We start from the raw sequence: 21,312 nt of genomic DNA, 5'->3' as shown, positions 1-21,312 counted from the left end.
TTGCACTCCAACCTGGGTGACAAGAGCAAGACTCTGTCTCAAAACAAAACAAAACAAAACAAAACAAAATCCTTCCCTTGCCCTCACCTACACCTTCCGTAAAACAAGATCAGTAGATCTGGGAACAATTTCTCTAGAATAATGCACATATTCACAAATACACAATTTTATGAATAATTTCTGGGGTACATGGGCATTTGAAGCTTTTATATAGACCTGTTAATCACCCATAGAGACCAGGCAAGGAGCCTCAGGTGTAGAGAAAATGTGTCTCTATTTCTACCTCTTATCTAATTTTCTCTGTTTGTTTGTTTGTTTGTTTGTTTTCAGCCTCTCTGTCTTTTCTCTATAGACCCCAGTGTTTCTAGACCTTATTTTTTGGTGGAACTGAACTCCTTTAAAAACACAATGAAATGAGTATAGAGTTTCACATTTGCAAGATAAAAAAGTTCAAAAGATTTTTTTCACAACATGAATATACTTAACACTACTGAACTGGACACTTAAAATGGTGAATATGGTAAATTTTATGTTATGTATTTTTTTTACTACAATACAGATATACAAATGGAATGAAATTTGAGACTCTCTTCAAGAAGAGTCACAAAGTCATATGTCACCAAAATCTGTGTAGGATATCGAGAGCTCACAGACCCACCCTGAGATCCACTGATGAAAGTTTCTAGATAAGTGGTCTCTAAGGGTCTTCCATGTTAATTGTTTTGTTGTTGTTGTTTTAAGAGATAGAGTCTCACTGTGTCTCCCATATTGAAGTGCAGTGGCATGATCATAGCTCACTGCAGCCTTGAACTCCTGGGCTCAAGCAACTTCCAGCCTCAGCCCCACAGGCGGCTGACACTACAGGCATGTGCCACCATGCCCAGCTCATGTAAACTCTTTTTTTTTTTTTTTTTTTGAGACGGAGTCTCGCTCTGTCGCCCAGGCTGGAGTGCAGTGGTGCAATCTCCGCTCACTGCAAGCTTCACCTCCCAGGTTCACACCATTCTCCTGCCTCAGCCTCCCGAGTAGCTGGGGCTACAGGTGCCCGCCACCACACCCGGCTAATTTTTTTGTATTTTTAGTAGAGACAGGGTTTCACCATGTTAGCCTGGATGGTCTTGATCTCCTGACCTCGTGATCTGCCCGCCTTGGCCTCCCAAAGTGCTGAGATTACAGGCATGATCACGTAAACTCTTAATATGGAAGCTGCCAGAAATCTCAGTGGATTCTTAATATTTTCCCTCTTCTTCCATTCCAGAGCTTTCTCCCACCAAGGCCCATCTTCTCGTGACTGAGAGCTCCATAACCACCCAGTCACCTAGTGGTCCTCCCCCTTGTGGCCCTCATACCTTGGTCTTCCGGAACTCCTCCAGTAGGTAGCTGGCCTCCTCCTGAATTCGCTCCTCAATGCTCTGCTTTCCCATCCCGAAGTCCCGAAGGATGGTCAGGGAGAAGCGTCGGAGAATCCTCCATCGTTCTCCATTGGCCAGAGCTACACCTGCCAAGATCTCAGTCTCAGGCTTCTGCCTCCCTCCCCTTGCTGTGTTCAACTCTGTGCTTAGGCAGTGATGAGGAAAGATTATGAAAGCTCTAGACTCTGCTGTCCAGGAAGCCATCCTCAACCTTCAAGACTCAATCAAGAGAGTAAGGTTCCCTCTCTGCAGGATCCTCAGGAAAGAAAAAAAAAAAAAGTCCAGACTCAGGTGGAGGAAAAGGGAATCAGTGCAGGAATGATAGGGGGAGATCAAAGAGTGTTTCTTACAGGAAGCAGAGGTGGAACTGGATAAATAAAAAAATAACTGAGTAAATAACAGTTGGAGAGTGGATAGAGAGATTGATAGATGTGTGAATGATGAAAGCATTAATGAATGGAAGGAATGATGACTAGATGAATAAATAGAAAGTTAATTGACAGATGTATAGATAATAGAGTGAAAGATATTTTTATAGAAAGAATAATGAATGGATTTTCTGATGAATATGGATGAACGGACAGAAGGAAAAAAAGGTAATAGAAAGATAGATAGATGGATAGATAGATAAATAGATAGATAGATAGATAGATAGATAGATAGATAGGCAGAATGTGGTGAGCCTGCTTGGAATTGAAGGATGTGGGCAGTTAGAGATGGATGCATGAGAGAAAGAGATCTACCTAAGTGAAGGAGGCAGAGACCTATGGGTTAGGTATGTGTATGAGTATAGGAAGATGAGAAATAAGGTTAGCTATAAGGGGTATGAGGGTTGGCTATGGGTGCATAAAGAATATCACTAATCCCCCGGGCTCAGTGGCTCACACCTGTAATACCAGCACTTTGGGAGGCTGAGGCAGGTGGATCACCTGAGGTTGGGAGTTCGAGACCAGCTTGACCAACATAGAGAAACCCCATCTCTACTTAAAATACAAAATTAGCCGGGCATGGTGGTGCATGCCTGTAATCCCAGCTACTCAGGAGGCTGAGGCAGGAGAATGGCTTGAACCCAGGAGGCAGAGGTTGTGGTGAACCAAGATCATGCCATTGCACTCCAGCCTGGGTAACAAGAGTGAAACTCTGTCTCAAAAAAAAATAAAATAAAATAACTAATCCATTAAAAATAGGAGCAGAAATAACACAGAAAACAGTTTAGAGTCAGATGGCATAGGCTCAAAATGAAATTATCCTACCATTTACTGTGTGACATTATCTAACCTTTATCTTAGCTTTTTCTTTTTTTTTTTTTTGAGACAGGGTTTCACTCTTGTTGCCCAAGCTGGAGTACAATGGTGCAATCTCAGCTCACTATAACCTCCGCCTTCAGGGTTCAAGTGATTCTCCTGCCTCAGCCTCCTGAGCAGCTAGGATTACAGGTGCCCACCACTATGCCCAGCTAATTTTTTTTTTAATTTTTAGTAGAAACGGGGTTTCACCATGTTGGCCAGGCTGGTATCAAACTCCTGACTTCAGGTGATCTGCCCGCCTCAACCTCCCAAAATGCTGGGATTACAGGCATAAGCCACCACACCCGGCCTATCTTAGCTTTTTCATTGACAACATTAGTATAATGTTAACAGCTCTCCTAAGGGAGTCAATGCAGTAAGTCATGTGGACTACTTACCAAAGAACCTGGCATATAGGGAGTGCATTGCAGTCATTTCTGGTCTTATTGTTTTTGTTGTTGTTGCTACCTACCATGACCTTGGAAGTTTTGCTCTATTGAAGCCAGTTCTCCACGGCCACTGAACTCATCCGCTTGGTCTATCAAGGCTTCCTTCACTGCTTCATGTCCACATAAAACCACCACTGGCCGGGACCCATGTACACAGTGAACACAGGGCTGTATTTCTCCCTGAGCTTGGAGTGAAGGAAAACACAAGAGGAGGGGCTGACTGGAGTACCAAGCATAGGCCAGTTGAGGATTTTAGAGGATGGCGATTTCAGAGGGATATAAACATGGTACTAAGGAACCAAGGTAAATCTGGGCTTGGAAGGAATACTGGGAAAGAGGCATGGAAGTCTTGGCTCCTGTCACCCTTGGCAAAAGCTCATCCCTCCCCGCAAGACTTACTGTCTGCATCTCTAAAATAATGGACCTGGATTTGATGAATTCTAAGATTCATACTTCTCTCTCTGAAATGTTAAATTTCTAGAATCTTAAGACTTCATGATACCAAGTCTCAAAGTGCTAAGACAAGCTGAGTCAAAGAATCCTGTGTTTAAAAATATAATGTACTGTGATTCCAAAGTCCTGAGATCATGAAAATCTTATTTCAATGCACTGAGAATGTGTGTTTCCAACATTTTAGGATTCTGGAATTTCAGAATTCTAAGATTTGCAAAGTCTGTGTTTCTGAGAGTCTATCTTTTAGAAGTCATAAGGTTCTATATGAATCTGGCTATAGGATTAGTTGCTTTTAGCCCTATTAAAGGGGACAGACAGACTCACCTTCATGAAAGACTGAAACGTAGCATCAGTTCAAACTTGCAGCAGGTTCCCCAGGAAAAGAATTGGTGTAGGACGTGGGGGCAGCTTTCCTGCCGTATCCATTCGTTTCCAGGCAATGAGGATGAGCAGGCAAGACAAGTGGAGTGCCAGAAAGATGGTGACAGCCCCTCCCAGCTCCATGGTGCCAGGTCAACAGGTTCTGTCCTGGGCACCAGATCCTGCCAAGTAGTTCCTGGGAGATCAGCTTATACCAAAATCTGAACACCCTGGGATTCAAGTTTTCCGGGTTTGAGTGTCATTGGTGAAGAGATTGCTTTATATTGGGGGTGGTTATATAACCTATAATCTCCCACCTGAATAAAGGTAAATTGAATTCACACAGGGAAATCCTCTAGGGCCATTCCCCTTTCTTCATATTTCCAGTCTCCCTGTTCTTCTCTCTCAGCTCAACAGAATTAAACAGAATTTCTTGGTGGGGTGTAAGAGGCAAATTATTATCTTTTTAGGCTATTGATTTTAGGATCCAGACAATCTGGGTACAAGTGGCAGCTCTGTCTTTTCTTCACTGGGAAAGTCACTTAACCTCTGGGACTTGTTTCCCCATCTATCAAATAGGGAAACCATGCTGTTTTATTTTTTTTTTTTTTATTGTTTTATTTTTTCAGACAGATTCTCACTCTGTCACCCAGGCTGGAGTGTAGTGGTATAATCTCATTTCAACTTCTGCCTCCAGGGTTCAAGCGATTCTCATGCCTCAGCCTCCCAAGTAGCTAGGACTACAGGCACACACCACCATGCCCAGCTAATTTTTGTATTTTTGTAGAGATGTGGTTTCACCATATTGGCCATGCTGGCCTCGAACTCCTGGCCTCAAGTGATCCACCCCCCACCGTTAGCCTCCCAAAGTGCTGGAATTACAGGCGTGAGCCACCACAGCTGGCAGACCATGTTGTTTTAGAAAGTCTTGATAGACAACAAGGAAAACTCTTTGTTCATTACTTAATTAAGTATAACCCTAATTAAACAGTTATTAAATTTTTTTAATTGACATAATAATTGTACATATTTGTGGGGTACAGTGTGATGTTTTTATACATGTATGCGATGTATAACAATCAAATTCGGGTAATTATTATATCCATTACTGAGACATTTATCATTTCTTTGTGGTAAGAACATTCAAAATCCTCTCTTCTAACTATTTTGAAATACGCAATGTATTATCGTTAACTACAGCTACCCTACTGTGTAATGGAACACTAGAATGTTAATAAGGAAAGTAAGCTGAAGATTTAGAAAACAAGAGAAATAAATCAATTGAAAGGGTTTTGTTCAAAAAGTTCTTGTTTTCTACTCAAGATGTTAAATAACAATAATCAAAGATTACTTGTGTTGGTGTATCAGAACTTTGCTGTATCAAATTAAAAAAAGAAAAAAAGAACTTTGCTGTAGTGTGTGTTGGTGTGTGTGTGTGTGTGTGTGTGTTTTAAAAGTCTAAGGTGTAGGGATCACCTCTGAACCCCAGTCTCTGGAGGAGAACATCTCCTCCAGCGCAATTAGTGATTGTGTTCCTTAATAATCTAAAAAGTGATTCACTACCTTTTCCGCACCAAATATTTTCAAAGCCTTATTGGCCTGAAATGAACTTCCTGGATATTATATCCTACCCACATATACTATTTATCAAAATTCAATGTCCTTTTCACACAACTGTATTCTCAGACTTGGAAACTGAATCCCTCAAGGTATCTGTAAGTTTTGGGAATGGGGTTTGGCTGGCTTAGCTGAGGCATCCTGTGTCCAGAAGTGGTGGAAATTCTGCAAAAACTGAGTGACTCACACACAGTCACGTTCTGTCTCTTGGATCTGCTGCTAGAATGTCTTTCTTGGAGTAGAGACTCAGCTCAGCCCATCTCCTTTGACTCTCTTAGATTTCACCTCCCCATCCCATTCTGATCCTCACACCCCAGCATTTAACACCCATTCAGGGTGGTGGCATGTGTGTGGTGATGGTGAGTCTGGTTTTCCTACTCAGACGGGAAGGGAGAGAGCAAGTACTCTTAGAACAGCTCCCTTCACCATCCCACCTCCAGATAGGAAGCCAGGAGTGGAGGAACTTGAACTAAAAAGTAGAAGCAAGCTAAAGAGGAAAAATAATTGCAGAGGACTTGAGGCAGAGAAATTCAGAGCATGGCAGATTATGCCAGGTATTATGTGATGGAGACAGAAATCAAGATTGAGACAAAATAGAGGTGCATAGAAACAGAACCAGAGCGAGATCAAAATAGAGATGAGGACAGGCACAGTGACTCACACCTGTAATCCCAGCACTTTGGGAGGCCAAAGCAGGTGGATCACCTGAGGTCAAGAGTTCGAGATCAGCCTGGCCAACATGGTGAAACCCTGTCTCTACTAAAAATACATGCATGCACACACACACACACACACACACACACACACACACACACACAATTAGCCAGTCATGGTGGTGGGCGCCTGTAATCCCAGCTACTCAGGAGGCTGAGGCAGGAGAACTGCTTGAACCCAGGAGGTGGAAGTTGCAGTGAGCCAAGATCGCACCACTGCACTCCAGCCTGGGCAACAAGAGCGAGACTGTCTCAAAAACAAAACAAAGCAAACAAAACAAAATTGAGATGAGAGAGAGAGAGATTCAGTGAGTCAAAGATAAATGTCAAGGAGGACACAGAGACAAAAGGCAATTCAAAGAAACAGAGAGAGGGAGATAGAAGCAGAAAGAATAAAAGACAGGAAAAAAGTTTCAGTGAGACAGAGACTGAGAAGGTGACATACGGCTGAGAAGAGAATCAAGAGGAACCCAAAGAGTGGACGCACCCATGACTCAGAGAGAAATCCAACTAGACAAAAAGTTGGAGATGGAGATGAACAAAGAGAAAGGCAACGAAACAAAGAGATACAGGGACAAGAGAGAAACCCAGGTCTAAGTGGGATAGAGAGAAGGAGATTTGTGCTCCAGAGGGTGTGTGCATGAAATGGAACCTGGGTCATTTTTTGCCTAGTCACATGCCCCTCTTTCTGGGACTAAGAAATGTGATGCTGCCAGAATTTTTTTTTTTTTTTTGAGATGGAGTCTTGCTCTGTTACAGCCCAGGCTAGAGTGCACTGGTGTGATCTTGGCTCACTGCAACCTCCACCCCCCCGGGTTCATACTTTGTTTTGTTTTTATTTTTAATGTTTTTGATTTAAAATGGGTTTTGTTTTTGTTTGTTTTTTTTCTGAGACGGAGTCTCGCTCTGTCGCCTAGGCTGGAATGCAGTGGCACGATCTCTGCTCACTGCAACCTCTGCCTCCCAGGTTCGAGTGGTTCTCCTGCCACAGCCTCCCCAGTAGCTGGGACTACAGGTGCATGCCCGGCTAATTTTTGTATTTTTAGTAGAGACAGGGTTTCACCGTGTTGGCCAGGATGGTCTCGATCTCCTGACCTTATGATCCACCCACCTCAGCCTCCCAAAGTGCTGGGATTACAGGCGTGAACCACCGTTCCCGCCCGGCCTTAAAATCTGTTTCAACTGGTATAAGTTATAGCTACTACTGCTTGCTGTTGGTTTTTGCTTGCATGGAATATCTTTTTCCATCTACGTACTTTCAGTCTATATGCGTCTTTACAGGTAAAATGAGTTTCTTATAGGCAGCATATAGTTGCATCATGTTTGTTTGTTTTTGTTTGTCTTGTTTTTGAGACAGAGTCCCTACTAAAAATACAAAAAATTAGCCGGGCGTAGTGGTGGGCGCCTGTAGTCCCAGCTACTTCGGAGGCTGAGGCAGGAGAATGGCATGAACCCGGGAGGTGGAGCTTGCAGTGAGCCAAGATCGTAGCACTCCACTCCAGCCTGGGCAACAGAGCAAGACTCCACCTCAAAAGAAAAAAAAAAAAAAGCTGCTCATCCCTGTCATCTATCCAACTTCTTTCCCATCTCTGAACTCTAAGTCCTGCCATTTTCCTGGTAGGGAGGAACTTCATGGCCATGGATGTGAGCTGTCCAAACACTCAGAAAAAAAGAATCTTGACTGTCTTCTCTTCTTTGACCTTCTTCACTCTATTTTCAGCCAATATTCCCACAGCCCCACCCCCCAAATCCTCATCATCAATCTGAAATGTGAAACACAGACATTTCACTCTCTGGCCACAACAACTAGTACCCCAACTCCCCCACTGCTTCATTGCCAATGGCATGAGGGCTATACTGGCCAACTAGGTCTTTGCTTAAGGTTCCAAAGAGTGCAAACACTATAGAAGGTCAAGTCTCCCTCCTATTAAAAGACTTTTTTTTCTAACATTTTGAAATCTTTTGTTACATGTTTACACGGAAGTATTTGAAGAAACACAAGAGAGTACAAGCAGTTTTTCTAATGTTTCATAAAGAAAAACAGGTGGGGCCTGGCAGTCCAAAGTGGTGGTTAACAGCATGAAACTTACATTCATAGCCAGGCATGGTAGCTCATGCCTGTAATCCCAGCACTTTGGGAGGCCGAAGTGGGCAGATCACCTGAGGTCAGGAGTTTGAAACCAGCCTGACAAACATGGTGAACCCTGTGTCTACTAAAAATACAAAAATGAGCTGCATCTGGTGACTATAATCCCAGCTACTCGGGAGGCTGAGGCTGGAGGATCACTTGAACCCAGGAGGCAGAGGTTGCAGTGAGCCAAGATCGCACCATTGCACTCGAGCCTGGGCAACAAGAGCAAAAGAGCGAAACTCCATCTCCAAAAAAAAAAAAATTTACCATCACACAAGACCATACTAAGACTCTACACTCATTAGCTGTGAAATGCAGAAGCAAGTCACTTATGACCGGCTTTGGGGGAACTTATCTAACTCATTTGCAAAATGGAGATGATAAAGCTAACCTCAGTCTTGCAATCAGGAGTTCAATTAAGATTATGCTCATAAAAAGCTTCCTGCAGTTCTGGGGGTTTTTTCAAGCAGATAAATGGAGCTGGGATAGGATTGTTTTAATCCAAACACAGATGAGCACAGGAAAATATCAGATGTTCACGTGTATGCAACATGGCCCACAAGTCTGCACACACACACCAGAATGAACACATGAAAACATCCACATACTGGCCGGGCGCGGTGGCTCACACCTGTAATCCCAGCACTTTGGGAGTCCGAGGCGGGCGGATCACGAGGTCAGGAGATCGAGACCATCCTGGCTAACATGGTGAAACCCCATCTCTACTAAAAATACAAAAAATTAGCCGGGCATGGTGGCGGGCACCTGTAGCCCCAGCCACTCAGCAGGCTGAGGCAGGAGAATGGTGTAAATCTGGGAGGCAGAGGTGCCAGCCGAGACCATGCCACTGCCCCCCAGCGTGGGGACAGAGCAAGACTCTGTCTCAAAAAAACAAACAAACAAAGAAAAAAAATCCACATACTTATATGTAGTCACCCAATTGTGAATGTATACACATAAATATGAATATGCAGCATTCATCTTGTTATACACAGAAATGCACATCGTAGACACCCCTAAATCATGTGTGCACACATGCTGTATGCAGAGACAGACACAGATTGGCAAGCAATGAGAAACAGTGCCACACCCTGTCAGGCACACACACACATGTGCATGTGCAGACATAAGTTGGAATGGATACCCATTATCAAGCACAAACATACACACCACAAAGCCTGGTGCACACATAAATTCATGTATCAACATGAACGTGCTGAAACATACATGCACATAGACACTAAAAGCATGCACCCAGAATGACACACACACAGTTGTATAAATGAGGATAAACATGGCAGAGGCATCCAGGAGAACCCACTGGACAAAATGGCACAAAACACAAAGATGCAGGAGCACACAGGGTGATTGAGGGGAACACTGACTTGCAGGGAAGGAGAAAGAGAAAGATAGAAAGATGTGATGCAAGACAAGCATAGACAGACAGGTGGGCAAAGTCCTGTGCAGGGCTCCAGGGCCAACCAGAATAACCTGAGAGTCTAATGCTGGCCTGTCCTTCCGCAGATACTGCCTAACTCAGCACCACACTCCAGGAGGCCATGAAGGATTAATTTCCTATTCACAACTCCATGGGGTAAAGCTTGGCTATGCTGAGGAAGGGATGGGGAAGGAGGTTCCCAAAGACTCTGTCCCTTTCCTCCTTCCCAAAGGAAAAGATTTGTGAGCTTTAGACTAGAGAATGTAAAAGCAAGGAATGTGCTTAGGGAACATCTCATCCATCTGCTTCATCCTACAGATTAAAGAGAACAACTACCATTCACTGAGCACTTACTGCCATGTACCTCATCTGCATTAACACATATACTTCTCCCCTAAATAGCCAAAGAGGTAGGAGCTGTTCTTGGCTCCATAAGACTCAGAGAGATGAAGTCAGCTGTTCAAAGCCACACAACAAAGAAAGGATAAGGTTAGGATTCCAATCCAGGCCTTAATCATTGTACCATCCATCCAGAAAAGGAAACTGAGGCCAAGCAAAGGAAAGGGATCTTCCTGGGTTTTCCACTAACTCACTCTGAAAGCCTGTTCCCAAGACACTGCCCACTGGGACAAGTTCCTCCCACATGATTTCAGACACCATTCTCTCACTCCATGCTCCAGGGTAATCAACAAGTCCAAAATTCATTGACCTCTATGTCCACAAATACTAGAGTTCTCCCAAACTGTCTCTCCCCATCCCCTCCCTGGCCAGGTCATGGCAACCTGCTGATCACGCAGTGCACTTCCTAGTGCCAACTCCACTGAGAAACAAACTCCCCAGATTTCTGTCTCCCACCTTTTTAAGAAACAAGAAGGAAAAGGAGGAGCCAGGCCCAGGTGCAGGCTGGTGAACAGGATTCGAGCGATTGATATCTGCCAAGCTGGTGCTAATCTTCCTTCCCACCTCTTCCCCTCCAAAATCAACAAACAACTTTCCTCTCTCTGCCTTGTTCTCTGACCTTTGTTCCCTCCACACAGGTCTCAGAGCTCAGCATCCTAGAACACTTTGAGCAAGATGTCAGTCCTGGGGGTGCCAACCTCACCGACCTCCACTTGTCCAAAGTTGGTGACCCAGAGGACAGGTGCAACCCTAAGTGGTCCAACCATCAGAGCCTGTCCTGTGGCCATCTGGGGCCCCTCTCAGGGTCTGGCTGAGGCTCATCTCAGACCCACATAGGACCAATATCAGCACCTGTCTCATGTTCATGTCAGAGCCCACTGGAACCAACCTCAGACCCTATATGGTGCCACTCTTATGCCCTCCTGAAGCAGGACACTCTTATGCTCTCAATGACACCTGAGACAACACACAGAGCCCTCTTGGCACCAAACATGACTTCAATATTCTCCTGGTGTCAAGTTCAGTGCCAACTTGTTTCCCATCCTCGCATATACCTGGGGGCAGTCCCAAAGCCAACACGATGCATTTCCCTCCCTGGCCATACCTGATGCTGATATCAGAACCCGCCAATGTCATCAGTGTGTCCACTGCTGATGCCAGTCTCAGCACTCACCTCCTGCTAAGGCTGGCCCACACTTGACTCCCAGGGTGATCTAGGCCAGTCAATGAAGGGGGGGCGAGGAGAAAGTTCACATCCCAGCTCCCTCACTTACTCCCTGTGTGACCTCACTCAAGAGGATTTATGGAGTCTAGATCTGCTCATCTTCAAAATGAGGATGATCACGATGAACCAACCTCACTGTTACAAAGATTCAACCAGATCATACACACCTAGACTTAATCTTCCCATATACGACCATGCTCACCAAAGGGTAACTGTCCTGTTTACTAAGGAAGAATTTCCCTGAGGGAAGGACAGGAGGGCTACTCATCCCTTCTCCACTCCCACCCACCCCAGGATCTACCTCTGTGCCTAATACTGGAGTTTACCCCAATCTCTTCTGCGATTGTTCCCTCTGCCTGCTAATAGTAGTAGCCCCTGACAAAGCAGGAATCGCCCTTAAAGGAGACTTAACTTACCCTCAGATGTGATCTTCTCTTCCCAAACACTCCCTTTCCACTGGCAGGAAAACCAAATCCAGAAAGTGGAACTAAGGACGCAGAGCAGGAGAGATGGGAGTTCAGGGCCACTCACGCATGTCCCCTGCCCACTGTCTGTTTTCTGTCCTCCACAGATCCTTATATAAAATGAGAAACATGAATAACAATCATAATATTAATAGGGATGATACAATCAATCTAGTGGGTTTCCCTAAGGATCTGGGTTGGAAACCAGTGGAGGTCTTTGTAAATTACAACCCTTGGGACACTTGAGATTTTTCCATCATTTGGGGGTTGTTATTAGTATTTCTCCAGACCTAGCCAATCCCTCTGCCAACTGCTAACTCCAGGTACTCTTCTCCAGGTGTGGGGAAAGTTCCCCTGAAATATGGCTCTGGTCTTCCGCCCCTTTCCCAATCAGAGATGGGCAGTGGAGGTTCCATGGCACCCATCCTGGCCTCACTCTGAGGTTCCAATGAGGATTCTGGGCATCAAGAGACAGCTCTGGGCAAAAGCAAAATCAAGTCAGCCCCTGGGCCCATTGCTGGGCTGCGGGGCTTTCTGGGAGCACCTGCTGGCTTGCTACACACTCCTCCTCCCAGAAACTCCACACCCACAGCCCTGGGTCTTCCTAGCCCCGAGACTTTCAAGTCCATACGCCTGGAGTCCCCCGTCCTGAGACCCTTAACCCTGCATCCTCCACAACAGAAGACCCCCAGATGCACAGCCACACTTCCATCTCACCCTAATAAAACCCAGACCTTTGGATTCCTCTCCCCTGGAACCCCCAGATCCACAACGTTGGGGTGCATTCTCACTCTCAGACCCCAAATCCAAAGCCCAAGTGCTCCCCTATGCAAATATTCCAAACTCCTCAGTTCTACGGCTTATCTGTTGCCCCCTCCTAAATCCACAGCCCTGCGGCACCCCTCCTGAAGTACCACAGATTTAGTCTGGAGGCCCCCTCCCTGTTCAGCTGCCCTGGGGTCCCCTTATCCTCCTTTGCTGGCTGTGTCCCAAGCTAGGTGGCATTCATGGTGGGGCGTGTAGTTGGGAGGTGAAATGAGGTGATTATGTAATTAGCCAAAGTCCATCCCTCTTTTTCAGGCAGTATAAAGGCAAACCACCCCACCCATCACCATCTGTCATCTCACTACCACCATGCTGGCCTCAGGGCTGCTTCTGGTGGCCTTGCTGGCCTGCCTGACTGTGATGGTCTTGATGTCTGTCTGGCAGCAGAGGAAGAGCAGGGGGAAGCTGCCTCCGGGACCCACCCCACTGCCCTTCATTGGAAACTACCTCCAGCTGAACACAGAGCACATATGTGACTCCATCATGAAGGTGTCCCAAGGCAGGGAGATGGGTGGCACAGGGTGGGGGCTGCCTAGTTGGCTGGGGCTTTGTGGCAGGGGATTGACCAGTGTGGACCAGAGTCTTAGGAAAGGGAGTTTTGGAGTTTCAGCATCAGGGTCCTAGCCAGGAAAGACAGGATCTTGGGATGTCCAGCTCCCTGACTGTGAGAACCTGGGGGTGAAGGATCCCAGTACTTGACATCTCGGTGCTGGGCCCCATTCAGAGTGGGGGCTGCTCCCTCTAACCACTCCCACCCGCCTCCATCAGTTCAGTGAGCACTATGGCCCCGTGTTCACCATTCACTTGGGGCCCCGGCGGGTCGTGGTGCTGTGTGGACATGATGCTGTCAAGGAGGCTCTGGTGGACCAGGCTGAGGAGTTCAGCGGGCGAGGCGAGCAAGCCACCTTCGACTGGGTCTTCAAAGGCTATGGTGAGGGGGTGCCCAAGAGGGGGAAGGTGGCCAGGCGGACACGATGGTCTCAGTGTTCCCAGCCTTCTCCCTGACTCTCCTGCCCACTGGAGGCTATGGCAGAACCCCCGGTCTGGTCTTATCTCCCCATCTCCCTTCATTGTGGCCTCTCCATGTGTATCCCTCACCTGTCTCCAGCATCCCTGTCCTGATTCCTCCCTGCCTCTCTCTGCCCCATCTCCTTGTTCTCTCTCACTGTAGTCTCCTCTTTCCCCTCTCTCTCCATCTCTGAGGACATCCTGGGTTTCTGTTTTCCAGCCCTGGTCCTCTGTCTTCATTTGTCTTTTTGTTGCTCTCAGCTTCTGTGCTTCTCCCTGTTTCTCCTCTCTCCACTTCCCTCTCTCACTTTTTCCTCTCTCTTAGGATTTCATGCTATTCTTACTTCCACATCTCTAGCCTCCATCTCCTGGTAAGAGTCTCTCTTCCTTCCAGACCCTCTCTGTTTCTATCTCAATATTTTTCTCTCTTCTCCAGCTCAGCTTAAGAATCTTTCACCATTTTTATTTCCTCCTCCCAGATCTCCCCATATCTCACTTCCCCTCCCTCCATCCTCTTCCTCCATCTCTCTCTCTCTTTCTCTCCCCACTTCCTTCCCTTCCTCCATGGAGTATCCCCTTAACCCTCTGTTTCTCTGTGCATCTCTCTGTCTGGCCTTTCTGTTTCTCTTCTGATTCTCTTATTCTTTCTACCCGGTCTCCCTCTCTCCTCTCTCCTCTCTCCTCTCTCCTCTCTCCTCTCTCCTCTCTCCTCTCTCCTCTCTCCTCTCTCCTCTCCCCTCTCCCCTCTCCCCTCTCCCCTCTCTCCTCTCCCCTCTCCCCTCTCCCCCTCTCTTCCTCTCCTCCTCTCCTCTCCTCTCTCTCTCTGCCTCTCTCTCTCTCTCTCTCTCTCTCTCTCTCTCTCTCTCTCTCGACCTCGTGTTTCTCTGACTGAGTTTGCACCTGTCCTGGGCACTGACACTGAATCCATCTCTCTCCCACCCCACTACCCCTCTGCTCCACCCTTGGGGAGCCCCTTGGAACTGGTCCGCTCCTGCCACTGCCGCCCCCTGACCTCTCTCCACCCCCGCGTTCACCTCCCCAGGCGTGGTGTTCAGCAACGGGGAGCGCGCCAAGCAGCTCCGGCGCTTTGCCATCGCCACCCTGAGGGACTTCGGGGTAGGCAAGCGAGGCATCGAGGAGCGCATCCAGGAGGAGGCGGGCTTCCTCATCGAGGCCATCCGGAGCACGCACGGTGAGTAAGGTTCCCCGAGTGCGGGGGCAGGAGAAGGAAAACGCCCAGGACGAGGAACCCGCGCGCGTTCTGCCTGCAGATGGGGACTAGGTGGGGAAAGGCGCCCGCACTTCCAGCCCTGGAGTCTGGCGCTGGGAATTTGGCTCAACAAGGCCCTGCCTCCTGGAATTCTGATTCTCCTCAGACCTCTGAGTTGACTCTCTCCCCAACTCCCTTCTCCCTCCACACCCGCAGGCGCCAATATCGATCCCACCTTCTTCCTGAGCCGCACAGTCTCCAATGTCATCAGCTCCATTGTCTTTGGGGACCGCTTTGACTATGAGGACAAAGAGTTCCTGTCACTGCTGAGCATGATGCTGGGAATCTTCCAGTTCACGTCAACCTCCACGGGGCAGGTAACTGGCTGCAGCCCGGCCCGTGACGCCCCTACCACAACCTGCCAACTGCTCCCCTACCTGGAGACAGGTGCCCCAAACTCCCACCGCCCTCCAGACAGTGTCCCCTCAAAATCAGTCCCCGATATTGGACAACTGGAGAGTTGCACCAGAACCCAGGAGAGATGCCAAATACCCAGTCTCCAAGGACACCTGGATAGCTCAACAGATGCTCCCCAAAACAGAGCCTGCTGGCAGGATGCATACCCTCAGCTCAGCCCTCTCACCTGGGCACGTGTTCCCATCCCCAACTTACCGTAATTTCTAACAGATGCTCCCTACCCAGTTCTTCTGAATATTTTAACACCTGGACAAGTGACTGCCTCAACCCGCCTCCTGCATACCTGAACACCTGGTGCTGCAAAATCCAGCCCATCATAATCATTTCACATCTACACAAATGTCCCAGATTAGCCCACTGGAATATCTGGCCAAGCGCCCTCTACTTCACCCACTTAAATACCTGAAAACATGGACAGCTGCCCTAACCAACACCTTAAACACATAAATATCTAGAGAGATTGTTCCCTGACACACAAATAAGTGTTCCCCAACGCTTTCCAATCACACACCTTACAGAGGTGCTCCCAGTGCATCCCACTTGGATAGGTAAACACCTCAACAGGTATCCCCTCCACTTCAACATCTTCACCAGCCCCACTTTAATACCTGAACACCCGAACAAAAGCCCCCAATCCAGACCCAGTAAGTATCTGGATAGCTGTCTCCAACCAAGCCTACTTGAATGCCTAAATACCTAGACAGGTGCCACTCACCTCATACCAGCCCCACCTGAAGAGCTAAACACCTGGACAGGTGACTTCCCACTCAACTTCACTTGAATATCTGAACACCTAGATGTGTGCTCCAATCCAGCCTCGTTTAAATACCTGAAACCTGGATATATGTCTCAGTTCTTCTCACCTAAATTACTAGACCGTGGCCCTGGCACCTAATCCACGTGAAAACTTAGATATAAGTTTCCATCCAACCCCACTGAAATACCTAAACACCTGGACAGATGCCTTTAACTCAGTTCCTTCCTTGCTATGAAACAAATCCCCATTCCCATCAGCTCCTGCCCCGTGACAGCTGTCCTTCCATTCCCATCCTCTCTCTGCAACCCCAGCTCTATGAGATGTTCTCTTCGGTGATGAAACACCTGCCAGGACCACAGCAACAGGCCTTTAAGTTGCTGCAAGGGCTGGAGGACTTCATAGCCAAGAAGGTGGAGCACAACCAGCGCACGCTGGATCCCAATTCCCCACGGGACTTCATTGACTCCTTTCTCATCCGCATGCAGGAGGTACACCCCAGCAGCCAGTGCGGGGAGGTGCAAAGCCAGGCAGAGGGAAATCAGACTGGGAGTGGGGCGGGCAGACGACACAGACCCGTTCAAATTAGCCCTCATCATAATAATCCTCACAATTGGCTGGGCGCGGTGGCTAACAACCTGTAATCCCAGCACTTTGGGAGGCCAAGGCAGGTGGATCACCTGAGGTCAGGAGTTCAAGACCAGCCTGGCCAACATGGTCAAACCCTGTCTCTACTAAAAATCCAAAAATTAGCTGCACGTGGTGGCGCCCAGGGGGGCAGAGGTTGCAATGAGCCAAGATCACTGCACTGCACTCCAGCCTGGGTGACAGAATGAGACCCTGTCTCAAAAAAAATTAATTAATTGTTTAAAAAGTAAGTGAGCCTGCATGGTCATGCGCATGTGCAGTTCCAGCTACTCAGGAGGCTGAGGGTGGAGGATTGCTTGAGCCCAGGAGTTCGAGTCCAGCCTGTGCAACTTAGCAAGACCAAGTCAGTGTAAGAAAAAAAAAACGGACAGCTAAGTTGATAATTGAAGGACAGATGGTCAGCAAAGTAAAGAAGGTGAGAAGGAAGAGCATTTTGGGCAAAGCCAGCAGCCAGGGCAAGGGCTGGAACCTAGAGCAAGTCTGGTAGATCTAGGGTCCCTCTTTCCACCTTTGGTCTGGACCAAAGAGAGGTAGCTCCAAAGGAAAAGCCCTAGAAGGGCCCTGAGGGCAAGAGGAGTGAGGTTGGCCTAAAGCCCCCTCTCCCTGCAGGAGGAGAAGAACCCCAACACGGAGTTCTACTTGAAGAACCTGATGATGAGCACGTTGAACCTCTTCATTGCAGGCACCGAGACGGTCAGCACCACCCTGCGCTATGGCTTCTTGCTGCTCATGAAGCACCCAGAGGTGGAGGGTAAGGCTGGAGGGGGACGGAAGTGGAGGGCCCCAGACCCTCAAAATTCCCCTTAGCCTGGTGCAATGTCCCCACCTGTCCCAGATCCCAGGACCCTGAGATGTGCCTTGCTGTCCAGAGACAGGGCAACATTCAGCTGGTAGGCATCAGCTGAGTCTCATTAGCTATTAAAATATTGAAAATGTCTGCACTGATTGGTCAGTCACTTCTGTACCAAGCCCACTGAGTGCCCGCTGCCCGTTCCCCCGGGTCATCCCCTAAGTTCCTCCCTGTGCCTCCCCTGTGATTCTGGCACAACCTGGTTAACAGGATCCTACTCCAACAATGCGAATGGCTGATGTCTGTTCTGTTATGAATGCTCTACCTCCGTGTCATAGGCAGAGCCGTATCATCTACCCCGTTTTACCTATTCGGACTATCATTTCCTGCTCTGAGACTCCTAGATACCTAAACACATTCCCTCCTCCCCCAGCAAAGGTCCATGAGGAGATTGACAGAGTGATCGGCAAGAACCGGCAGCCCAAGTTTGAGGACCGGACCAAGATGCCCTACATGGAGGCAGTGATCCACGAGATCCAAAGATTTGGAGACGTGATCCCCATGAGTTTGGCCCGCAGGGTTAAAAAGGACACCAAGTTTCGGGATTTTTTCCTCCCTAAGGTGCTATCCTCCCCACCCCCTAGACTACGGGGACTTCCAGCCCCTCTCTGTGTCCCCAGAATCCTGCCCCCATTAGAAGCTTTCTACTCACTGTCCCACTCCCTCAATCAGTCAGAAAGGACTTCCCCGACCACCACATCCATTCCACCTTTCCACTTAGACACTCCTGAGTCCTGCATCTCCCCAGACTCTTTGTGTCGGGAGAATCAAACTCATGTTCCAAAACTTCTATCTTAAGAAACAGAAGCCCCCTTTCCATTAGGCCTTTTGTCTTAGGGACACAAATCTCAGGTCCCCCAAACAACCTGCGTAGCAGGACATGGACCCCATGTCTCCCAAACTTCCTGTTTCAGAGATGTGAACCTTCTATCCCCCAAAGCTCCTCCTTCACAGGACCCCAACTCCTCCATGCCTGCCACTTCCCCTAACCTGGGGCACCCTAGTTCCCTCTCCAGCCCCTGTGTACTTTCACCAATCCCCTAACCTGCCTCATCACACACAACTTCCTCCTCCCTACCAGGGCACCGAAGTGTTCCCTATGCTGGGCTCCGTGCTGAGAGACCCCAGCTTCTTCTCCAACCCTCAGGACTTCAATCCCCAGCATTTCCTGGATGACAAGGGGCAGTTTAAGAAGAGTGATGCTTTTGTGCCCTTTTCCATCGGTAAGAGACCACTGTTTGCTGCCAGGCCACTGCTCACACCAGCAGGCGCCTCCCTCACCCACCTCCCCTCTCTGTGGTGTAGCCTGTTATTTCTCCAGCTTGGAAGTTCCTGTTAGAATCTACCCTTGAGCCACCAGCTGATACTTCCTTAACTACCAAGCACCCAATACCTGCGCCCAGGTAAAAGGAAAGGAAACATCTTTCCCCGTAGATGTATTTCTCTAGGGTCACACAGCAGATTCCTCAGATCCCTAAAAAGGAGATGACGGCACAGCAGTCATATTTGCAAGTGTATCTGGCAGGAAGGACATCTAAACCTCCCATTGCTACACCTGGCATGGATCACCCCATCTATGATGGATGTGTGACATTATGCCTTTTTCAAAACCCATAGAACTGTATAACACAGAGTAAACCCTAGTGTAAACTATGGACTTTGTTAGTAATAATATATCAATATTGGTTCACCATTGTTACATCTCTTATAGAAAGAAACTGAGGCTCAGGGAGGATCAGAGTCTCCTCTGAAACTCTCTCAGGCCATAATATTCCACCCCTCCTCCCTGGGAGAGCCGCAGCTGGAGGTCGGTAGTGGGGCGAGGCTGCACTGAGAGTGGGCTTCACCTCCACCCCTCCTGCCTCTCCTCCTCAGGAAAGCGGAACTGTTTCGGAGAAGGCCTGGCCAGAATGGAGCTCTTTCTCTTCTTCACCACCGTCATGCAGAACTTCCGCTTCAAGTCCTCCCAGTCACCTAAGGACATTGACGTGTCCCCCAAACACGTGGGCTTTGCCACGATCCCACGAAAGTACACCATGAGCTTCCTGCCCCGCTGAGCGAGGGCTGTGCCGGTGCAGGGCTGGTGGGCGGGGCCAGGGAAAGGCGGGGTCAGGGCGGGGTTCGCGGAAGGGGCGGGTATAAGAATGGGGGGAGGATGCGAGAAAGGAAGGGGCGTGGTGGCTAGAGGGAAGAGAAGAAACAGAAGGGGCTCAGTTCACCTTGATAAGGTGCTTCCGAGGTGGGATGAGAGGAAGGGAAACCTTACATTATGCTATGAAGAGTAGTAATAATAGCAGCTCTTATTTCCTGAGCAAGTACCCCCGTGTCACCTTTGTTCAAAAACTATTGCACGCTCACCTCCCTTAATTGCCACAAACCTCTGCGAAGGGGAAACGCGTTCATGTCCATTTTACACGTGACAAAGCTGAGGCTTAGAAAGTTGGCTCTATCTGATGTCTCACAAAACATAAGTGCCCAGAAAATCTTTGAACACAGATCTGTGCCCATAGCCCTCACACATTCTTAAAAACCACCCATTCCTCACATAAAACAGCTTAGTATAGCATCACATGGCCTGAACATCCCTGTCCTGGGGAGTTTTCCAGAGACCTGGCGGGTGGCTGTCCTGCCTTCACTGCACACATGCCCACACTCTCACCTACTCAACATGCTTTGAATACCCGGGTGTAATCTGTGCTCGCTACCAGATAAGGCCACTGTAGCCCATTCAGAGTCAGTCCAGGGACACAACGAGACATGAATGGACATACAGAGTCAGTCCATTAACAATATTTGCAGAGCAGAAGTTTTTAATTTTAATGACATTCTGTCAATATATCCCTTAATGAAGAAGTTGAAGGAAAGAATCACTTACAGAGAATGATGAGAGAACTCTGGATCAGGACATAGCCATATTCATGTGTGTGATCATGTTCAGACATGCATGTGAGCATATGACTGCATATTCTCCTCCGTGTATGCATGAAACACATTCCACTATGGGTTTCTGAAGGCTGGGCTCTCCTGATGGATCTGGGGTCTGTTGTAAGACCCAGCTGAGAGTTTCACAATCACTGCCCACTCTCAAAGAAGTTAGTGTGTGTCCCCCTTAGAAGCTGCCTTACAGCTTTCACGAAAATTAACTCCAAGTTTATTGTAGACCTAAATGAATAGTGGGTACAAAACTTCTAGAAGATAACATAGGAGAAAATCTGGATGACCTTAAGTTTGGTGATGGCTTATTAGATACAACACCAAAAGCACAATCCTTGAAAGAAGCAATTGATAAGTCCTGTGTCATTAAAATTAGAAGCTTCTGCTCTGCAAAAGAATTGTCAAGAGAATGACAATACAAGCTACAGAATAGGAGAACATATTTGCAGGGGACATACCTGATAAGGGACTTACATTCAAAATACACAAAGAACTGTTAAAACTCAATAGAAAACAACCCAATTAAAGAATGGGCAAACGATCTGAGCAGACACCTCACCAAAGAAAATATACACATAGCAAATAAGCATAAGGAAAGATGCTCCATATCATATGTCAGTAGCCATTTCAAATTGAAACAATAATGATGTACCACTACT

General features: G+C 47.7%; 1 protein-coding gene and 1 pseudogene across 2 annotated transcripts in view; one reads left to right on the top strand and one right to left on the bottom strand.

Annotated features, from left to right (window-relative positions):
* Window positions 1-21,312, bottom strand: part of LOC100984524 (cytochrome P450 2B6-like) — a 109,923-nt pseudogene that overhangs the window by 57,856 nt on the left and 30,755 nt on the right. The window contains exons 3-6 of the transcript XR_008955033.2: window positions 11,900-12,057; window positions 3,925-4,190; window positions 3,171-3,332; window positions 1,350-1,498 (exon numbers count right to left, since the gene is read on the bottom strand). The product of XR_008955033.2 is annotated as a cytochrome P450 2B6-like (transcript). The remainder of the gene's footprint in view (window positions 1-1,349; window positions 1,499-3,170; window positions 3,333-3,924; window positions 4,191-11,899; window positions 12,058-21,312) is intronic.
* On the top strand, window positions 12,054-21,305 carry CYP2A7 (cytochrome P450 family 2 subfamily A member 7). The gene is made up of 9 exons (XM_034944594.3): window positions 12,054-13,261; window positions 13,541-13,703; window positions 14,823-14,972; window positions 15,207-15,367; window positions 16,536-16,712; window positions 17,479-17,620; window positions 18,093-18,280; window positions 18,801-18,942; window positions 19,595-21,305. Exons 1-9 carry the CDS (start codon window positions 13,082-13,084, stop codon window positions 19,774-19,776), a joined length of 1,485 nt encoding a protein of 494 aa, XP_034800485.1. The 5' UTR covers window positions 12,054-13,081; the 3' UTR covers window positions 19,777-21,305.

The sequence above is a fragment of the Pan paniscus genome, chromosome 20, assembly GCF_029289425.2.
Source record: "Pan paniscus chromosome 20, NHGRI_mPanPan1-v2.0_pri, whole genome shotgun sequence".
NCBI lineage: Eukaryota > Metazoa > Chordata > Mammalia > Primates > Hominidae > Pan > Pan paniscus.
This window is presented reverse-complemented; position numbering and strand designations above follow the sequence as displayed.